Below are 22,948 nucleotides of genomic sequence, written 5' to 3'. Positions count from 1 at the left end.
CACCTGTGACCTTTGACCATGATGTTTACCTAATAAAGTGGCCTGTTATTAGGTACACTTGAAAATGGCGGTGTACCTAATGGAGTGTCCGTGCGCTTCCCTCGTTAAGCGCACCTGCGTGAAAAGTTTTAGCTGCTTCTGAACGTGAAAGAAGCTAAAAGTTTTCACGCAGGTGCGCTTAACGAGGGTCACTTGGAAAACATGTTGGAACGCGGCCCCGAGGACTGGAACTTGACACCTGTGACCTTTGACCATGATATTTCATATTATTTAAGTGGCCTGTTATTAGGTACACTTGAAAATGGCGGTATACCTAATGGAGTGTCCGAGTGACACAGATTAAACAGCCAATCGGGAGGTGGGGGTGTGGCACTTTTCACTTTAGCTTTTTCCCTATTGAAGTGGCACACTACACGAGGGTATGAATAAATAAGAAAGTGTAGTGTACGATTCGGGGAACGATTCTTTTGAACAAATATTTTGAGTGAACTGATTCTAAAGATTCAGTTCACTTGAGAACTGGAATGCACATCATTAGTACAAAACAGTGCAGACGACCATGAGTTTCACGGTTAAAATAGTTACAGGATAGTGACACGGGCTCTTGCTGCTTCGATCCCTGGTGTCAGAATGTACATAAATGTGTGTTTGTCGTGCATTTAACGCTTTATTTATTTATTCTTTTTTTGCACCTCGTGTAGTCAAAGTCAAAGTCAAAGTCAGCTTTATTGTCAATCTCTCCACGTCACAACACACAAAGAGACCGAAATTACGTTTTTCTCTATCCCACGGTGACGAGACACATAACACGACAGACATACAAGTACGCGACACCATATAAAAACAAGAAGGCAAAAATTTAAACAATCAATAGTAAGAGTGATGAATAAATAATAAATAAACAGATAACACAATAAATAAGAGGAGCAAAACGGAGCCAGCAAGCATAGCGCAAAAGTAAAAAACATCATAAACAAAAAGGCACAAACAATAAATAATAAGAGTAATAATAAATAATAAATAAACAGATAATGTACCTATTGAAGTGTCCATGAGGTGTATCTACACATATTGTCATATAAAGCAGTTAACCAAATGTCAGATTTTTATGTTTTAATTGGCGAATAAAGAAACAAGGAATAAAACACTAGACAAGTTTTAACATCAATGTTTATTAAAAATAATAATATTAAAAGTACATTTCAAAGCAGCAATCTAATGCGAAATTGCAGTAGATATATTGGATAACAATATTTAAGCGCACATATGCATACACGTTATTTAAAAACTTGTGTTATAAAACCAAGATTACACAAAGAGGAGCATTGTCTCCCCGTTGTTGCATAACGGCGCATTCCTTCATGCAATCAAGTTAGCCGATAGCTTGGAGAAAACGCGCATAAAAGAAGTGGTGGTTCTTTCTTTCCTTGGCTCATCGCAAATCGACGACATTCTGCTTTACATAGTTGACGCCAGGACGTTCACTGAGTGACCCGTACGACTCGTTCGTGAACGGGAAGTGACGTCATTTTCTTCTTCGTTTTGTTTTACGGCGGGTTGGCACTAGCTGCTGGGCGTTACCGACACCTACTGGTTGAAGTCATATGAACTGAAAAAAGAACGAATCACTCACTTTAGGGAGTGATTCGATCACTCCCGTTCACTGAAAAGATGCGTTCTTTTGAACCCATCGTTCACTCACCAGCCAACACTATCTCATATTGAAGGAGACTTTGGAGCGTCGTCGCCGCCGCGGTGGTGGTGCTGGTGGTGCTGGTGCTGGTGCTGGTGGATTGTCTGCCTACCCCAAAGAGGAGGACGCGACGCGACGCGACGCGACGCGTACGTGGATCAAAACACTTGGGATTTTTTTAAATAAAGACGCGCAGATCAATGAAGATGACACAGCCAATATATTGGGCTATGCTGGTTGGGATGGCCGTCCTGTTGATAGGGCAAGGTCGGTAACAGTTTTTATTTATTTTTTCTCCCACTTGTTGTCGCTCGCTGGGCCGCTCACGAACGGTTTGATTGGATGTCGCAGTAGCCGACTAATTCAACCTTCTCACTCAAGTGGAGTAGTCGTCATGCCACTTACTTGACTCTATATTTATTTTCTGTGGAATGAACCTGACGCTTATTTGGGAATATATTTATACAGATTTATAGATGCTGTATGTCAGTGGTGATTATTGGACACACGATAAAGCTCTTGCCATGCCAAGGAGCTTCTCGCTGACAAGTTAAGTAGTAGTTCCTAATCCACACTGACTTCATGGTCAAGTTGCATCAAGTTAAGCCGTACCAATGTGACTATTTGAATCAGGAGAAGGAGACCCGGCCGTCCGGCCGCCTTCTGGAGCTTCTCTTTCTTCTACAGTCAATTGTTAGTTGACTCAAATGAGCGTCTTGGGGATGAAAATGCAGCACTCGAGGTTCCGCAAATGCTTTTTAATCCGCCTTAATCAGTGGCTGCTAACCCTTCCTCCTAATGAAGCCATTATCCACTCTTCTGTCTGCATTTTCAAGGAATCAGGCTCAAGGAAGTCCTCAAGGAAGAGCAGAACATGCTGTAGAGTAGTGGTCCCCGAGCCCAGGACCAGTCTGTGGATCATGTGGTAGTGGGCCGCATAGAGGATTCATTCTCTCATGGAACTAAGGCTGTGTTGGTGTTTATGTTGTTGGTCTGCTTTCCTTCAGCACCACAATAGCAATGTTTTATTGATGTGAGCTGTCCATACGTACCTCTTGCCCAAATCTTGTGCTTTATTTATTTGCACGCTAAAATGTCACTCCAATAATAACAACAAGTGGCATTTGTGAACTTATCCTATATTGAGAGCTGCTTTCCATGGATATTTCACCCATGGCCTTGTGGTGACGGTTTTGTACCAGACAATGAATACTTTTCCTCCTTCAATTGCGAGCCGAACGACTACGCTCACTCAAATGTTCCGGTTGGTGAAACGCAAATAAAATACCTCCATTCACCCTTAAATAATCAATTCCGAGCATGATCCATGGGCAGCAGATGGCCTCCCCAGCACGGTGGACCTGAGGCAGAACTGAGAATGAAAGCATCCATTCATTTCACGTTCCATTCATTAGTGAATATCATAGCGGCCCACGGCCGAGCCAAGAAAGGTGAGCGAAGCCATGCCCAGCATCCTCTTTTTCATTTAGCAGACCTTGGTCTGGGAGGGAGAGTCCCTTCTTTTTCATTTCATCCTTATCAGGATTTTGCCCTCCCTATTTTTTTGACATCATGTCGATACTTGCGGTGATGCACGGGAGGATTAAAACATCCGCAGTGTGGCCTGAAGGTGAATTTGAATGGAATGATTATTGCTAGGTAACTGTACGTTTAGAAGGCCAGAAGGAAACCACTTGGTTCAGCGCATGGTTCACTTTAGATTGGGATACTCCTTAGACTTGCTCATCAAAAGGAAAGATTGTTTCAGAGGGAGCAAATTGGACATGTTGAGTGAAGGCTAATTGTCCAAATCATGGGTGAAGTGTGTGACGGGGATGAAATCCAAATTTCGTTCCCATTTAAAAGATATCACTTCTCCACTAGGTGGCGTTAATCCATTACTTAATCTCTCTCTGGATGGCTCATCGGCACAGTCCTATTTCCGTTGGAAGGACTGTGAAGTGACGATGCTGATTGCTGAAGGCGTCTGTCTATTATTAGCCTAGCGTGACCCTGATGTAGTCATGGCGTTTCAAAAAACAAGGAGAACTGAGCACAGTTAGGCAATTAGAAAGTCCACTCAATGGTCTTTAGAACTTCTTGTGGCGGCGATCAAAGAAGACGTGAGTGGAAATGTGCACGTATTTAGCTTGGTGGTGGTGCATTAGGAACAGGCTCTCTCTCCTATGGCTCCAGCAGTCCAGCCCAGCCCAGCCCAGCACACCGAGAAGTCATTTCCTGCTCCATCTTTCCAGTTGTCTCCGCTTTCATGATCCCAGCGCTGCTACTTCAGATTGTTCGAGCGAGAGCGCCTCTCTCCTGCAAAGAATTGATTTAATGGCAAGATTGGCGAGATACAATAAATGCAGCCGTGCAGGGAAAGGAAAAGCTCCATCACGGACTGGCGTTGCCCAAGACAGACTGGGCTGTCTGACGTCTGTCTGACTTTGCACATTCACATCAGTCATGCCAACTGATGTTCAATTCATTCTATATTCAGCCCATGTTGCTGCTCGGTCGGCTAAGCGCCGTAAAGTGTCAGTGGGTAGTCATTGAGATGGGATTGCTTTTTGCCCTAACTCAGTCGAACAATTAAGGCGCGCAGTTTGCCACCCGGCTGCTTGACTAAAAATCATCCCAGCCTCGCTGATGCGCTGTTCTTCACATACTCAACATATTTGGTTCTTCTCCAAATGGAAAAAGCGCTATAGCGTATCCTATTAGCAAGTTACTAAAAGCAAAACAAGTTTCAAATGTTGAAACTTTGATCTAGTGCATTCTTTTCACTCCCTCTCCACTGAAAAAACAAAGTAAGGAGCTAAATATGAAGCCCACAAGGCCCCCCCCAATTCCCCCTGGGCGACCAAAGTAAATATGGTGGCACCATATTGAGGTAATAAATCGTGTTACTCTAGCAAGTTGTTTTTATTTTCCTTCTTTCTTTCTTTCTTTCTTTCTTTCTTTCTTTCTATCCGGCATGCAGTCAAGATGAGCGATGATGTCTCATCATCAGCTTTGGCATCATTGCCTTACTCCATCTTCCCGCTGGCAGTCGATTTGCAGCCAGCGAAGTGTGAAGCTCTATAATGACGGCTTATTGACCCGTTTGCTGTTTGGCAAAAGATGAGAGAGGCAGGAAAGGAAGGATTTCTTCCTGCTTTCCCCACGCCATTTGTGTGCCCATGCTGTGGGCCCTGCGACTAAACTTCATTGTTTGATAGCAGTGACGCCTCAGGAAATGAATCCAAAGCTTCATTTTTACGATCTCATTTGATAAAAACATGCCCCATGACTGCTACTTTCCATCTTTCTTCTTCCATTTATGATTTAATTGGATCAAAACACTTCAACTAAATATTGTAACAATGTATGTGATTGAAAGACGCACCAGGGTGGCCATTTTCCATCACGGGTGATTTCATTGGATTAAAAACACTTCAACTAAATATTATAACAATGTACAATTTGATTGAAACATGCACCCTGGCGGCCATTTTCTAAAAAGTCCATCAAAACAATCCACGGAGACCTACTAACAATCTGGCATGAGCCATTTGATATGACTGAGGCTGATGATCCACTAAATGAAAACAGGCTTGTGTGTGGATGAAACAAGTCACAAGTTCCTTCCTACCTGCGTGTCATTCATCCGATGTTTTTTGGCAGGATTTCCGCGGCTATTCCATCGGCCGGGGATGTGGAAATCTGTCAACGAGAGAGTCGATTCTATTGCCTGTGCTGGAATTGAATTTGCCTGCGCTGCCGTGCCGATGGCATATCAAATGTCATTGCTTGTGCTCACACAAGTCAAAGCAAGCAGATCGCTCCGAATGTTTCCATGTGATTTCAGCCAATTCCCAAGCATTTTTTTCTTTGACCTGAGATTTTGTACACTAGACAGATTGCCGGCTCAAAGGCAACTGTTCAACTTTCTTTGAATATGTAAGTCGGCCGGGACCCAAATTAGAACAAGCCGTGTCGAAAAACAGATGGACGCCATCGCTGTAAATCTCTCCGCATGGGCGTTTGATACTCTATACTTCTAGTGCACATATGTACAAAAGGGCTTAGTGCTTTTCGACTGGATAGAATTGGATTGGAGCAAACATCATCCAAAACAGTGGTTGTCTAACAATTGGAACAAATGTATCCAACGTCCTGGCTAGATCCCATTTTCAACACAGCAGTTGTACTGATCTTTGCAAATCACGTTGGGATGAATCAACTCGCTCGGATTCATTTCGTCACTATTAAGGTCGTTCAATATTACAAGTATATATTTTTGCGAATAATCCTACTAATTGCTGCTATCTTGACCGATAGACGTGGCTGCAAGCTGTCAGGAGGGATTACTATTCTATTAAGTGGCGTTGGAATAAGGGCCTGCGTCTGTCTGTGAGCCACAACTAAACGACAAGATTTGGATTAAGACGAATGAACGGGGGGGGGGGGGCGGGGGTTGTTGTAATCATCTCTAAGAGTATGTTCAGTGGGTCAACGTGGACTCTTTGTTCACATGGGATATAATGTCTGTTCATGGACACGTTGGGATTTTTTGCAAGTGCGCAGCCCTTCTCTGTCTGAGGGTTTGGCTTCTTGTGCCTGCAGGCTTGCCCGCCGTCCACAGTCAAGGCCAGTCTCAATACGACAAAAACTTGATGGACAATATTACCGTCAGACAAGGAGAAACAGTCACTCTCAGGTAAGTCGGCCGCCGCACTTCCAAATAATGAAGAAAGCTTTTTCGGTTATTTCATTCACACATGGTACAGCGTGAACTTTGTTTCAAAGTGCTTCTGTAACGACAGCAAAGATATGTGAGAAGAAATGAAGATCGTAGGGGTGCTTGCTGTAGGTTAGGGATTAAAAAAAAAAAGAGATGTTATTGCACCGCCGTTCGACTTTGTCGAAGAGATTGGCGACCTCTGTGCTTTCGGAGGCTTACGAGAGAGACGTAGAGGGATTGATGCCGCATTCAAATGCTGTCGGGAAACTTGAACGTCAGTTCACGTCATTGGATAGGAAATGTAAAGGCTAGCGTCCGTGTCACTTTGCCTGGAATTGCCTCTTTTTGGATAAAGGGTCTTGGGGCAAAAACATGAAACTTATTAAAAACGACTCTCAACGGAAGCATTGGTTAAATCTCATGGATTCCCAATTGTTGCTCCTATTTTGCCACCTTCCTTCCTTCCTTCCTTCCTTGCGTAGGTGCGCACAGGGGGAAATTGTCACACACACGGCCTGGCTAAATGGCTCAAGTATACTATATGCCGGAGATGAAAAATGGTCCGTGGATGCAAGGGTGAGTCTGGTGACACTTAATCAAGAGGAGTTTACCATCAAGATTGAAAATGTGGACATGACAGATGAGGGCCAGTACGTCTGTGCTGTGCAGACCAGCAGGCGACCTACAACCAATGTTGTGCACGTCCTTGTTCAAGGTAACAAAAGACGAGAGAAGGAAGAATGAGCCCATCCGCCGAATATTCATCCCCATGTTTGCCCTTGGAAATACTACAGCTCAGCTGGATTTGGATTCTAACAGGTTTCTATGAACTTTCACAGTCCCACCCAAAATCGTCAATCTATCGAGAGATATGGTGGTTAACGAAGGCTCCAATGTCAGCGTGCTGTGCCGAGCCAACGGGAAACCCGAACCTTCCATTAGCTGGAAACTCATCTCACCTTCAGGTACCAGATGGAAATGTTCATTTGAGCCCAAAGCAATAGAGCTGAACACCGTTGCGGTGGGTGTCTAGCCGACCTGGAAACAAACAGCGAGTACCTGCGAATCCCGTCCATCGCCAGACACAGAGCGGGAACGTACGAATGCAGAGCTGTCAACGACATCGCCGCAGATGCCCAAACGCTCGACATCACCGTCAACTGTGAGTGGTGAAAGATCCACGCTCTCATGAGCCAGATGATGCCCATTGCCTTTGGTTTCAGACGCTCCCACTGTGTCTGAGGGAAGAGACATTGGCGTTAGACTGGGACAACCAGGCGTGCTGGAGTGTGAGGCTGATGCCGTGCCTGAAGCGGACTTTGAGTGGTTTAAAAATGACAGAAGGTATTTGGCTGCTTTTTCTTTCTTTGGAATGGCACAAACAGCAGGAGCTACATTCTATCTCTCTCTCTTTTTTTTTTTTTTAATCACCAGATTCCTCAATGGCTTTGACGGCATGGAGATAGTAAACACCGGCTCACTCTCCAAACTGACATTCTTTAACGTTTCCGACGGTGACTACGGCAATTACACCTGTGTTGCCGTCAACAAACTTGGGACTTCCAATACAAGCTTTATTATGTATGGTAAGTCTGTGAGTTTCTAAGGGCTTGCCTCAACAGATAACCTGTGTTGCCTTTTCTTCCTAAAAGGATGTTATTTTTCCTTCCTTCAAAATAGCTCCTGCCTGGGTTTTTTTGTACTGTGAATGTTGTGTGTGTGTGTGTGTGTGTGTGTGTGTGTGTGTGTGTGTGTGTGTGTGTGTGTGTCTCCAATCTTACCTGTGAATTGAGTGGATGTCATATTTGACATAGCTTGGCTTCTTCTAAGATAGGCTCTCTAACATTAAGACTGGAGCAAATTCAAAAAAGGATTCCGAATAATATTAAGATGATAATAGAATATGAATAATTATTTGTACTAATTTAGTTTTTTTTTTTTAAGGAATATGCATCAATTTGTGGAAATTGTGCCTAAATGTTGTCAAAAAAGGAATTCATTGGCTTGCTAGACATCCATCCCATTGACTGATGTAGTCCTCGTTCTGATTGATGTATCTTAGCAACCCCAATGCACAAGTCAGCGAGGTGACTCAAATTTGATGTCTTTGTTTCCCACATGTTGCTGTGTTTGATTTATTCCCCCCCTCCCCCCTTTGTAGTGGCAATTGAACCCACTAGCTCAACACTATTGCAAGGTCAGTATTGGACATGGATGTGCAATTATTGCTGCAATCCTTTCAGCATGACAGATAGCGCCATTTGCACTAATCTCACGTCTTCCGATATAGAAATGTTTTGCACGTCATGTGTAAATATTTGTGCAAATGATCAGTGTCAGCCCTCCTTAATCTTTCTGTGTTTTATCTTTCTTTCTCATCTCTCTGAGTGACACGTCTTTTCATTTTTGCATGCTCGCCTTCCCTTCACTGTAAGTATCTTTTTAATGAGCTTAAAAGCTCGGTGTTGTGTGCGCGCACTATAATAGCCGTTGGTTTCCCTCAGGTCCGAGAGCAGTTCAGGATGGCAGCGGATCGGCCTTGGGCATGCACATAGACGCCTGTCTCCTCTCCGTGGTGTTTCTGCTCTTTCTGCTCAAACTTTGAAGAATGAGACGTACATATTTCCCTTTCAATTTGCAAACATACTACTTCTGCTCAGCAGTCCACAAAGCTGCACCGTTGATACACGTGATATCGATTATATGCAGTTTCCATTTTGTTGAATTGGAGGATGGCACAATTGAATTGGATTTTCTCCTAACGTTCAGAAGAATATTTGATGATAGTCCAAACGACTGTGAATGCTACGTCAAATGCGGGATAAGGCGTTTTTTTAAGCAAGTGTTGAAAATGAATCTTAAATACATACCTCAAGGTCAGCTGGAGAAGAAAAGTGAAACGGATTTAGCTTAGCTCTTTTTTTTGTAAAATCATTTCATTGTATTTATTTATTTTTGAAACTATATGAAGTTGTATTTATTTCGGCAATATTTTGGTTTTGCCGAGTGTTTGTTGTTCCTTTTGTTTTTACTAACAAAGACGATCATTCAAGATAGAAAGAGACTGGTGGGGGTTTTTTTTTTGGGTGATATGGGGTTCAAATGCAACTCAACTGTTGGACTGTTTTAACACCTTTACATACAAATGGATAGGTTTGGTAATATGCACATTTTTGATCACCCAAAGAATTAAACTCAGCTATTGTCACAAAATGGTCCTTTTCATTCAACGTTCCATGACTAAATCTATCGCCTTGGTTATTTCTACAGCTACATTTGAAATGAAAAAAAGCACGAGTATTTTCTTATTGAGAAAGGGCTGCTTTTGAAGCGGAATCACGTCGTCACTCCCAGCCTTGAAACTGGCTGGCCTTCGTTTCCACGGCGACGGCTTTATTTCTCACGATTACTTTTTCCAATATTTACTTTGGAACTCAGAGGAAACAAACAGTGTTGGCCCAATCATTTCCTAAATGTAATGAGTTACAGTCTGTCACTAATTATTAGGGAAAGTCATTTTTGCATTGCTTTTTCAAAACCGATTTTTGATCAGGTGTCAATACAGTTGCATCCACCGATACTTTGTTGAACTGATTATTTATTGAACAACACTGTCAAATCAACATGAAATAAATAATCAAGTCTCACACTGCTTACTTTTCTATTTCTGAACGACAAAACAAAAAAAGTAGCACAGAGTGGCTGACAATTTGCTATCTGCTAACGTAAACGCGTCTTCTTCATACAGCGGACTGAAAAATGAACAAAACGACGGGATGGACGACGGTGGTCAATCATGTGTACATAATACAACTTGAATTAATGCCAAAGCTAATCGTCATTTAATGGCAAGAAATTGACATCATCGACACTATCTGAGATAAAAGGGGTCAGACCCATCCCTAACTTTGGAGGCTTTTGGATCTTCATGTCCAGTCGCCACATTCACCGACACCACAAGCATAGTGTATACGTATCATGGTTGTCACAAGAAAAGCATTCCCACACACATCAGTCAGTGGTTTTCCTCTTCTTTTCTAATCGACACGTTACTCAATTTAAAGTGCACATGAGTTAACTGGACAACATCATAGAACATGACTTCAAAAATCACTTGTGCTGTACAATCAAATTCTTAGCCAAGGCAAACAAAAAATGTGCTGTATTAAAATGCACCCAAATAAAGATACATTGAAGGTGTGGGACTCCAGTCTTGGGGGGGGGGGCATTCCAACATGTTTTCCAACATTCCCTCGTTAAGTGGACCTGCGTGAAAATGACCAAAATCTTTTCACGCTAACGAGGGTACCTTGGAAAACATATTGGAACGTGGCCAGCCCCCGAGGACGGACTGGAGGTCCACACCCATTGATCTGAATCAATTTGGCTTTAAGACACTCAGCCATGAAAGTTTCAAAATGCACCTACATTCATTGAAGATGATTTGACTTCTCAGCTTGAAATATTGTTTCTATCTTAAAGCCAGCAAATCAAATCTGAAAGTGCATATACAGTATTTTTTCGTGTATTTATACGTGATTGGGTTTTTTTGTTTTGCACATGATCATCTCTTCTCAATAACCTTGCCTGGATAATTACAGGTTCAATAAACAAATAACACTATTTAATTAAGGCTCTAAAATAAGAGTCAAACTAAAATTCAAAAGAGAGGTTAAATGTATTTCTTCCACTATTTATGTACTAACAATACTCGTTCAAGATTACTATTTGTATAGACAAGGCATTTTATTGACTGGAATTTTTCAACACCATACAGAATATGGGAAACACTGCTTGTTAAAAAAAAATCCCATACTTGTCGTTTTCTTGGTGTGTCCACAATTGTAAAAAAATAAAATAAATGAAAGATAGTGTAATTCGCACAAATAAACGTGATTCAATTCAAACTTTCATTTAAATTTCTTTCGGGCTTCTTTTGCGGATTGCATAAGTGAGTTGCGACCGACAACGAGTAAAAGGACGAGCTCATGTACAAAATACACACACCGACCACAATCAAGTCATACAACTCATACAAACTGAGTGCATTTGCATTACGTGTTCAAGTCACACCCCAGCCAGCAGAGAGAGAGAGAGAGAGAGAGAGAGAGAGAGAGAGAGAGAGAGAGAGAGAGAGAGAGAGAGAGAGAGAGAGAGAGAGAGAGAGAGAAGGAGAAGAAAAAAAAAAAAAAAGCACATCAGTGCTTTTGCATGAATATGCAATGAAACTGCTGTGACACAAAGGGCAGTCTTTCTCTTTTATATCCTATACATAAACAAACTAAGCAAATTATAACATGTTTCTCTTCTGTACAAGTCTATACATTTTCTACACGTTAATGTAAATACAATTTAGATGCATTATGTAGTAGGACTTGCCTGAGAATTCACTGTGTACTGTTTTTTTTTCTTTTACTGCTTATCATGAAGAGTGTCATATTCTACTTTGCATATACTTAACTGTAAAAATACAGTCAGATTAAACTCAATTTCCCTTTTATCGTTGACTTAAAAAAACGTTCAATTGTGTTGTACGCGTAGACATTACACAATAATAATAATCAGAATGTGCACTCCAATATTGGGCAATAAACAGTCAACCATCAACAGTTACATGTATTATTTTTCTTGTTTTTTTTTTCCACATACAAAAGTTTTGGGAATACACAAAGTCAGGACCTTAACAGCATTAAATTAGTATGCACAATTCCGATTCCCCCCCCCCTCCCCCTTTCGTTCGATTGAAGCCGCACATTGAAGTGGCTGACTCCAATGCCAAAGAAAGAAATTGGATTGAGGAAAAACTCAAAAGAAATAAAAACCACTGGTGCCTCTTGATTTTTTTCATTTTGTTCAATTTACATGACAACAGTCTGTTTTTTTTCTCAACTTCCAGTGGAACGTCAGAACTTCAGCAGCAGGTAGAGGAAGGTCATCAGCAGCAAGTTGCATAAGGAGAGTTGGGGCAAAGTAGCTGCCCTGTTGACATCATGCATTGCGCCAGGTCCTGATGGGCGATGCAAAATGTCATCCGTGGAACTTGAAAAAGTGCTTACCTAGCTTAGATGACACACTACTTTTAAGAAGCGTGAGCTTTTTTGCTCCAACTTTGGGGAGCGGAAGGTGCATATTTAGGAGGGAACCATGGGAACCATGCAGGACAGCCACACTCAACATACATATTCCAATGGCAAAAAGAAATGAATGAAATCAACTCACCGTAAAGAATGATGCTGGCATTAGTGATCCCCATGGTGTTCATGGCAACACAGGTATAGTTCCCGTAGTCTTCTTCGGAAACATTGAAGAAGATGAGCATTGATTGTTTGCCTTGATTCTCGATTTTGATTCCATTTATTCCATTGGAAATCCTGAAAGATAGACAGGAGCAACTTTCTAGTCCAGGGGTGGCCAATTGCACATGCAGGACATGCAGGCCGGCCGGCCGGTGCTGTCCTGCACCTTTTATAGGTAGGTAGGTCTCCTTGCTGCAACACACCTGATTCAAATGATCAGGCATGTTACCCAGCTTCTGCAGACCTTGCTAATTATCGGAGCATTCGAATCAGGCACGTTGCAACAGGGTGACATGGAAAACATGCAGGGCAATTGCGGCCGGGCCTCGACGAGCGCAATTGCCCACGCCTGTTCCAGTGGTTGATTGATAGGAAAAGTAAAAAGCAACACAAAAGTGAGCCATGGAAATTGGTCGGAATGGCCAAATTCAGCTCCACTTGCCTGCGATCTTCTTTGTACCACTCAAAATGGGCTCGAGGGACAGCGGAGGCTTCACACTGAAGAACTCCTTTTTGTCCAACTGCTGTGCCCGTGGCCCTTGCCTTAGAAATGAAGGGAGGATCTAGGTGACACAGAAAGATCCATCAAATACATGAATGATGCAAATAATGCTGCTGCTGCTGCCGCTGCTTACAGTTGACCGCAACCTGTACCGTCCTAACATCGGGGGCGGAAATGTCGTTTGAAGCAATGCACTCGTATGATCCGGATCGATCTTTGGTGATGCCAGCCAGTTCCAGATACTCTCCTTCTGTTACAAATGTGTGAGTGCCTGGAAAAGGGAAAGAAAGAAAGAAAGAAAGAAAGAAAGAAAGACAAAAAAAAAAAAAAAAGACATTACATTCAAAATTGACGTCTACTGACCTTGATATGGTCTATAGAAAAAATGTCAGAGGATTACAAAGAGAAGTGTCAATACATAGTTCAAAATGAACACAGATTCAGGACAACATTTGTTTAGTCCATGGAAAATCCTTTTTCAAAAGAATAGGATCAGGACCGTTATCAGGCGTCCACAGAAGCTGAGCACTCCCAATTATGACACGAAAATCATCCCATTCATATAAGTCGGAAAATAAACATCAAGTTTGCTTTTCTTAAGCTAGGTATAATTTTGTTGCTAGGTTACTGTAAGACATTTCCGCCGTTACCATGGTATCGTACATGCTGAATAGAATAGGTCCCTGCAAAGGCCAACAACTATTGTCTAAGAAAGCCGAGAACAATTGGCGATCTTTTCCAAGAATCCGATCTGTTTCACATCATCATAATACAGGAGCACTTGAACGGTATTCAAACAAAGTCGATCGTTCCCGAAATTCATGATGACGCTGGAAGTTATAAATAAGTGGCTTCGGTGGGTGTGTGTCTTCAGCCTGATAATCCCACTTGATGATAATTAATAACGATCCACTAGTGACGCGTCCATGCGTACCATCCCCTTGTGGCATTTTGATAAAGCCTGCGTGAAGATGCCGCTTACGCATGTGACAAGAGAACTAACGTGACGTGAACTGGGAATACAAATTGTTTTCAAGCTTCGCCGGGTGCTTGGGATGCCGTCATAATACACCTTGTAAAATAAACTCCAATTGTTGCGAGTGGCGGCTTTGTCTCATGTCAATTTGAGTTGGCTGGCAGCGCTCAAAAGACATCAGCAGCCATTACGTGTGGACTGCACACTTCATTGGAGTTAGCTCATTCCAAGTTGATGCATCAAACGTGAAGATTGACTTCATGGGAATACTTCTTATTGGAATGTGCACCTCTGAAGTGCCCACTGTATGATTCCCATTGACAAACATTTCCGTTCAATTGTCCAAATGTCGATCTCAGGCTCCAAAATGGCTTTAGGAGCACATCTTCTCAAACAGCCTGTTCAGAGGCAACAAAGAAGACCCCCCCCCCCCTTTTCCTGGCCCATTGTGTAACATTTTGACAGAATGGGGGCAGTGCTTTTTTGATATATTGTGATAGCAAAAATTGCTTTCTCAGCACAGCAGAACAAATCAAATCATGTCAAATGATAACAGCAGCACAATATACTCCGTTTTTATCAAAGGAAAAAAAAATCCCACTGACTTTCTGTGAACTATTTTTGCTTTTGCATCGAATAAATAATTTTGGTCGAAGATGTGGACGAGAACACGAGCACTGTTGCGCATGTGAATGACTCATTGCCGTACCACCAGCAAAATGAAGTGACGTATGCAGAATGAATTTGCGATCTCATTGAATATACATGAGAAAATCTTTCAATTGGCCTATTGACTGACATCAGGCAGCGGAACGACGACTTCCATCTTCAGATTCACATCTTCATTCAATTTAGAATGTCATAGTTAAAAAGAGCACAACTCAAATGAGCATACTGAATTGATATTCATTTGTACAAAAAGGTGGAGAGCTTGCCAGTATTGTGCTGGTAAAGAACCAGCGTGGATAATGACAACACAGAGAAATAAACAATTGATGTCGGAGGCACAACATCAGCTCAATTCATGACTCACACTTGCGTATACTCAGAGCTGACAAAATTAGAATAGCACACGCATTCTAATTCCCAAATCCTTTTTTTAGCTCGACTTCAGGGTTGTAAGGGCTAAACACAATAGACCCCCCCCAGCCAGCCACAATAAACCAGCCAGCCAGTTTGCCAGCCAAATCAAGATTGATTGGACCTGAACACACCAAGGCTGCGTTTTGTAAAGCTCAAACTCCTGAAATAAACGCTCTGGCCCCTTTTGGGAACGGATGTCGGCCTATGCAAGGTCTCATCGACAATGTGAGAAAGAAGCTTTCTTTCCTTCTTTCCTTCTTTCCTTCTTTCCTTCTTTCTCTTTCTTTCTCTTTCTTTCTCTTTCTTTCTTTCTTTCTTTCTTTCTTTCTTCCTTATTATCTGCATATATTGGAAAGTGGAAGACAAACGTTTGACCCAAGCGAGCGTGGGAATATTGTATTTTCTGTGGAAAAAGGCCCATTTTTCGAGGAGGAAACGTTACCTCTCGGGGAATGATGCCTCCATTGGATGCTGGCCTGTGGTCGACCCATGGCCAAGCACACGAGGTTGACGTTGGTGCCCTCGTTTACGGTGACGTCGGCTGATATGTTGGTGATCCTGGCAGGTACTGACAAGAAAAGAAAAAAAAAAAAGACAAAATTGTCATTGACTACGAATGAAAGAGCAAGTGGGGGGGAGGGAGGCAAAAAAAAATCTGCTTTAAAATAACGGCTGGTTTGGGAATCAATTAGCCGGCATTTGATGACAAATCCAGCGGCTCGTCGTATTCCACACGACTGACTTCTTTCATTAGCAAAATGGTCTTTTGACAAGCATGCAAACACAATTGGATGGAGAAAATGTCATCTTGACAACTATGGCTAGAATTGTTACTATAATTAAATGGGACTATTTCATGTTATTGAGCTGCTTGAGCTGACATACTCAATATTGACTGAATGCATCATTTATGATATGCAAATGAAATCGCGCCATGATGACAAAAAAAACGACCCAACTTTTTCGGTTTACGACAAGTCTGACTGGCATGCTTTTTGAGTCCGAAAAAAAAAGCACTTTATTAATCATATGACCTTTGGTGTTGATTTCTCAAAGAGCTCTTTTTAAACAGCATAATCATATCTCACCTATTAACATATCTTCAGGAGCTTTTTGAGAAGCTCAAGAAAGTACAGTCATGCAGCTAGCAAACACCCATTGATTGGCTCGTCGAACACATGACAAATACAAAAGACAGACATCCAAGCAGTCGACACGCAAAAAAGGCAGCGCACCAAAGCCATATTTATAACAGCTGTTTGTTCACGTATCAATGATATGATCAATAATGCAGGCAGGTCGCTGATGAGCGACACACACACACACAGATACGTCTTCCCCCCTCAAGCAAGCAAACGCTAGGAGTGGGAGTGTTTCCATTTCCATTCCATTCTAGTGACAGGAAGCTGAAGATGGAGAGGCCAAAAAGAAATCTCTCAGGGGCACAAAAAAAATAAAAAATAAAATAAAGGGAGAAGGTGATAGATGGATTTTGCCAGGATGAAAAAGAGCTTTTCAAAGTGCTTAAAAGACAGAGGGTAAGTTTCTTCCACCTTGCACAATGAGATGCACTTTGATGGATTTTGGTTTCTTATTGGAGAGGAAGGAGCAGACGTAGGGTCCCTCGTCATGGACGTCCACATTTTGGATCTGGATGCTGTATTCCGTGACGGCTGTATTTTCCATCAGAGTGACGCGAGAGTCCAGAGACCATTTCTCTTTGCCGGCAAAAAGAATGGTGGTGCGATTGAGCCACGCCACCTTTGACACTTTACTGTCCAGACCGCATCTGGAAAAAACAAATCAAGTGATTGTCATTAGCAAAAGTCAAGGGCAGAACATTCAGTCAAGAGATTTGATTCATGAAGAGGCCTTTTCAATAACGTCTCGATGATGATTAAAAAAAAGAAAAATCCCACACACTCTTACAGCGCAGTCAGAGTCACGGCCAAAGCATCCATAAAAATCATCTCACGGCCTTCAACGGAATGGCCGGCGTGGCTCAACGGTAGAGTGCTCGGCTCCGAAGCCAGGGGTTGAGGTTTCCCTCCTCAGCCATTGTAAGCATGTCAAAGGGTCCTCCAGCGAGCGCCACTTTGCTATCATGGCACGGGTGGCTAAATGAGCAAGCTCCGTAGCATTTCATTGGATGACTTACTACCGTTGCCATCCGAATTTCTCAAAGTCTCAAAAGAAAGCCAAACTACATTGACAGAGTCATATGGATGAAGCTTAGAAAGACAAAATGGCACAAAAGGCTCCCCAACGTCTGGGATGGATGACAGCTTTAGGGAAGCGCCGGAAGGCTTTGGCATACGTATGACCATGATGTGCCGTTGCCACCCAAAGGATGAGACTGAGCTCTCCGGCGTTTAGAACAAAAGACTCCAGTGTTCTGCACATGCTCTATTTGCGAGGAACTGCTCTTATGTGTGTGCACATAAGCAGAGGGGGGGGGGGGGGGGGGGGAAAGATACACAAAATCCATGCACCGAATTTCAACCCACAACCTTTGCACTGTGGGACACACATGCATGAGAAGAATGGAAGACTTTGAATCATTGGATCTTTTTTAGCAAAGATCATTTCACACACCCTGCACAAGGCCGCACCTCACTATGCGTGATGTCTGAAACAGAAGGCACTCCGGAATCCAAATTGACAATTTGTCTGGGGCAGCGATAGCCAGATTCGTAGGTGATATCGCTGTCAATCACACCTTGCAATGACTTTTCACCAATCTGAATGATTATGGACAGAATCTGATAACGTGCAGAAAATCCTGGCTGCAGGCTTCCAGGAATTGCCAAAAGTCATCACATGTTCCACTTGACCGTTAAGCATTGTGCAAAAGTCAATGGACAGGGATATGAAGAAACCTGCACAAATGCAAGTACACATTCAGAAGTCTTTCTGTAATTAAAAACACCTTAGCATATGGCATTAATGCATCCTTCGTTTGGAATGAACAAGGCTGAAGAGGTCGGGTGTTGATCAGTTTGCAGATTGGGAAGGTGTTAGCATGCAGCGCAACCACATTGGATGTTTCCTCTGCTTTCTTGGACTGCTTCCAGGGTTTCAGCAGATGCTTATTTCGCATTTCAGACACATCTGCTGCTAATTTGTCATGAGAAAACTATTCATTCATTTGAAAATGAATACGTACATTAGCCATCCATTCAAATAATGAAAAGGGTTCTTTTCAATTAAGGCCCAACGAAACCCAGAGAATGTTGAATACTGGTCACAGTATGAATTCAGATTGGGTTTGGGTAGGGCATATCACAATTCATTGTTTCAGATCATTGGATCTGAATGATTATGATTTGGGTTTTGTGTCTGTTTCCAAATAGCCCCTTTTAAAATATCTGCACTGAAAACCGACGAAAACACAAATCACTTCAACGTATCAAATGATTGCGGGGATGTCGGACATTTCAATATATTGGTATTGACCTTTCGAAAGAATGCATCTACTATCTACTTGGTAGTGGAATGCAAAAAGCAGGCCTCAAATCAAGTTCAGCTTGGCTTTTGGTGACTTTTTTTTTTTTGGGCTGCTTTCGAAGAGAAGCCTCGGGGTGTTGTGACCACACTCCATGGGATTTGGAACGTTGATTTCATGAAGGCCTTTTCACATTGCACTTGGCAACATGCACCATGCTGCTGACAAAGCCATTCATTATGTATAGGCTGTGGTGTGAAGGCGCAAGGATGGAACACCATGTCAATGTGGGTGGTTGCTCCGATGCCACCCCACGCCACGCCACGCACCCTCCAAATGAAAAATGCTCAATTCAAGAGTGGCATTACGTTGATGTCAGCAAGTGCAACCAATAGGAGCGAAAGAGAGAGGCTGGCTGGCTGCATGGCGGCATGGCGGCAGAGTGATAGCAGCAATTGAGTGGGGGAAATCCTCCTTCCCTCTTTGGCTGCTACACCAGCACTTCCAAATGCGGACAAGCTGTCACAATGTCATTTGACCTGCATTCCTACCATTTGAGTGCAACAACAATGTCTTTCCAGCTGAGTTCATAATACAACTTTGATGCTCCAAGAGTTGAAATGTCAAACTTGCATTGACTTTAGGGGACATGGCGTGTACACTGCAGTGTTGACATACAGTAGCCTTCGTCGAGGTAGAAGGGAAACAGCTAGGAATCATTTCAGGCTTCTGCAAGGCCCCCCCAAAAAAGACTCCATCTAGATTTTTAATTCCCCTCTTGACTTTTGTCCCTTCTCAATTATGAAGTCACATCAATGGGTGAAAAAGTTTGAAAAAGATGTGCCATTGTTATTTTCAAACAAGCTTATCACAAACAACTCCCCCATATTGAAGCAGGCAGCCACGCAGGCAGCCACGCGGGCAGGCAGCCACGCAGGCAGGCAGGCAGGCAGGCAGGGGCGTGTTGACCTTTCATATCCACTGCATTCTGCCCCCCAAAAGAACACTACATGAAAACAATGCCTTAACAGCTTTATCGATTCCATATAGTGAAGGCAAAAGTCAATCTGACAAGGTAGGCCAATTAAAAAAAAAAAAAGCCAAATACACTAAACACACCAAGCCAAAAGAAATGGCTGTGATTTGAACAAAAGATAGTGCTGTTAATCTATGACAACACCTTAATACTACCCTCCTTCAAATATTGACGAGTTTTTTCAAATGAAAATATACCTACCGCCTTGACTAATCAAACAGCCCCTTTGAAATGAAAGCATTGGCCTACCTTGAGATCTACCACACGCACACATCGATCTCAAGAGCGACCAGCCATGCTGGTGCTGGTGCTGGTGCTGGTGCTGGTGCTGGTGCTGATGCTGATGCTGGTGCTGATGCTGCTTTGGCTTTCTCAGCTCCTTGCATCCTCACCAAGCAAGACAATAAGCAAGCGAGCGAGCGAGCGAGCGAGCGATCAATAACGTTCAAGGGCAACGAACAAGGGAGGCTGGCTGACTTGTGTCCTTTGTCCGTGAACTTGCATGCTTGCCAGTGATGCTTGCAGCAGCGAGCGCAATCCTTCATCTCAGAAAACACCTATGTATGTCGCCGCATTCGTGTGCGTTCTGAACAGGCTTAATAACTGCATGGCAGAAGAGCTGTCAGAGCTAACGCGTGCACGCACGCACGCACGCACGCACGCACCCTGTGGCTGCACATGACAGACACATGGAAAGACAGACAGCCCGACAGACAGACAGACAGACAGACAGACAGACAGAGGACGCAGGCACTCCCAAGAAGCAATGTAAGAAATGGCATGAATGAATCGAGATCGAGCGTGTCCCACCTACTTTAACACGGCGCTGTCCCCTTGTCGCACGCTAATGTTGTCCTTTAAGGCAGCAGGATCGCCGCCGCCGCCGCCGCCGCCGCTTCGGAGCGCAACTCCTGCAGGTACAAGGAAGAACAATTGCACGACGAGGCATTTCCCAGTCGCCGTCCAAGAGCCGCAAATGCCCATGTTTTCCTCTCACTGCGCAACTTGTGCTGGACAACTCGAATCGACTCCTTTTTGGCGTCTTAAGCGCTGCGCTCCGCAAATTCCACTCGGCAAATAAGATGCCTGCTAGAATTGGCGTCGGAGCTTCTCTCTCTCTCTCTCGCTCTCTCTCTCGCTTTCTCTCTCTCGCTCGCTCCAAGTAAACAGCCTTGTTATGAAACACCCGCGAGTCTATGTGGGGATCCGAGCGTGTGCAAACCAAGGAGAAAGAGCGTCAGCTGCTCGAGGAAACGGATTCCCGAGGTCGGACGAAGAGCGAATAGACAAGGCGACGGACGGGCGAGCGAGCAGCGGCCGCGCGTCCTCAGCTTGTCAAATGGATGCTCTTCCAAAGATGCATCTGCATCTTCTTCAGTCTTAATTGTGGACTGAATGCGTGATCGCGTCCAATGCAAGCCCGCTCCCATGCAGCAACGACTCTCCTCCTCTCTCTCTCTCTATTGTTTTGATCAGTCCCACATCATCTTTGCAGCCTTCTTCCGACAATAAACAGGGAGCACCCGAAGGTGTACGCCGTATGGAAGGCTATCTACAGTCATGGGAGTTACAAAAGCTTGCAATTAAGATTGCAACATTTACTCAGCTCGCTCACAAAATTCATTCATTCATTCATTCATTCATTCATTCATTCATTCATTCATTCATTCATTCATTCGTCCATCCATTCATTCGTCCATCCATTCATTCGTCCATTCGTCCATCCATCCGTCCATCCATCCATCCATCCATCCATCCATCCATCCATCCATCCATCCATCCATCCATCCATCCATCCATCCGTCCATCCATCCATCCATCCATCCATCCGTCCATCCATCCACGATGCTAATGCTTTTAGACAATGGGAACTTCTGAGCCGGTTAGTTCCCAAGCAAAACAAGTCGTAGATTATAGAGATTGCCCAACGTTAGCATCTTGGTTGCTAAGGGCGTTGCTATGGATGTATTTTAGCAGCTAGGTGAGAATACTTGAAATCATTTTAGCCATTACAATGCGGTAGGTCACGTCGACTTCACACTTGAGCTTTAAGGGAGCGGCTCGTATTGTAACTTCATCAATACATGCGCGGTCTTGTTGTTTACTTTTCCGAACGGCTTGTCGTCAAAGAATTGTGATGTGGTTTTGTGCTGGACAAATCCAAAGACAAAGATAAGACATAATTGGAAGGATATCTCCGTTCTTTCATTATGCGTGGTGCCCTAATGCTTTTTAAATGAACCCGACCTCAGCGAAATCCAAGCTATGTGCTCTTAATCACGGTCCAGAGTAAACACCGCAAGCAAACCCTCCTGCCATAAAATGTCGCTTGAAGCATTTGGGGGGGGGGGGAACTTCTATTAGTGCATTGAAAATAGATGAAACAATATTTCATCCTAATCACCTGCATTTTCAACAACATCCGTCCGTATACTGAGTACAAAGTAATGACAGCTATTTGTTTTTGCCTTAATTGTGTTGAACCTACAGCAGGGTGGCTACATCTGCTGACCTCGCCAAAACTCCACTCTAAGCAAAGGCGACATTTGCCGGCAAGCATTTAGAAAGGGCAATTAAGAATGACGCCACGCATGAATCACACCTGACAGATCATAGAAACCAGGATAGGAACAGAGAAAAAGGCCAGGAGCAAATTCTCTGCTTGACATCCATTATGCATGCCCTGAAAGCAAATGGGCTGATATTGATTGGAAAATGCTCCATTCCCTTTCACTTAAATCAACGTCTTTTTGTTTGCTTGCAGCAACATACCATACCATACCAGAAGATCGTCTTCCGTTTTGTCCACCCATGCAGTGACATCATTTCCTGCCGCTACGCGTCAACATTGCACCCCGAGTGGTTGATAGAAACAATCAGGGCTTATCTCTATTCATATCATGCAAGAATGGGCCGGGCCGGACCGGACCGGCCGGCAGACAATAGAGCAGCCTCTGACCGAGGCCAAGCAAAAACATGGACAGACTGAATAAAGAGCAGCCACTCAATAGATTCAGTCAGCCGCACAAGGCGAGGATTTACCCCGACACAAACAATAAGGTTGTGTCACTTTTTCCAGCAGATGAAGCCACCGTCCGTCCGTCCGTCCGTCCGTCCGTCTCGCTTGGTAAGGCAAAGTCGTGTCAAATAGTTTGCAACAAATGCAATCACTGGTCAAGCACCCATTGCAA

At 43.4% G+C, this 22,948-nt stretch overlaps 2 protein-coding genes across 2 annotated transcripts; one reads left to right on the top strand and one right to left on the bottom strand.

The window, feature by feature from the left end:
- Nucleotides 1-1,737: 1,737 nt before the first annotated feature.
- ntm (neurotrimin) lies at nt 1,738-9,993 on the top strand. Its single transcript, XM_061300242.1, has 9 exons — nt 1,738-1,960; nt 6,302-6,395; nt 6,902-7,134; nt 7,259-7,384; nt 7,453-7,581; nt 7,643-7,763; nt 7,854-8,005; nt 8,581-8,616; nt 8,924-9,993. Exons 1-9 carry the CDS (start codon nt 1,894-1,896, stop codon nt 9,022-9,024), a joined length of 1,059 nt encoding a protein of 352 aa, XP_061156226.1. The 5' UTR covers nt 1,738-1,893; the 3' UTR covers nt 9,025-9,993.
- Nucleotides 9,994-11,140: 1,147 nt separating this feature from the next.
- Nucleotides 11,141-22,881, bottom strand: opcml (opioid binding protein/cell adhesion molecule-like). Its single transcript, XM_061300241.1, has 7 exons — nt 20,572-22,881; nt 16,830-17,065; nt 15,719-15,844; nt 13,351-13,488; nt 13,158-13,278; nt 12,639-12,790; nt 11,141-12,426 (listed from the first exon to the last, which is right to left on the bottom strand). Exons 1-7 carry the CDS (start codon nt 20,739-20,741, stop codon nt 12,323-12,325), a joined length of 1,047 nt encoding a protein of 348 aa, XP_061156225.1. The 5' UTR covers nt 20,742-22,881; the 3' UTR covers nt 11,141-12,322.
- Nucleotides 22,882-22,948: the final 67 nt, after the last annotated feature.

Source organism: Syngnathus typhle, linkage group LG15 (genome assembly GCF_033458585.1).
Source record: "Syngnathus typhle isolate RoL2023-S1 ecotype Sweden linkage group LG15, RoL_Styp_1.0, whole genome shotgun sequence".
NCBI lineage: Eukaryota > Metazoa > Chordata > Actinopteri > Syngnathiformes > Syngnathidae > Syngnathus > Syngnathus typhle.
The sequence above is the reverse complement of the archived record's forward strand: the minus strand, read 5'-3'. Positions and strand labels throughout refer to the sequence as shown.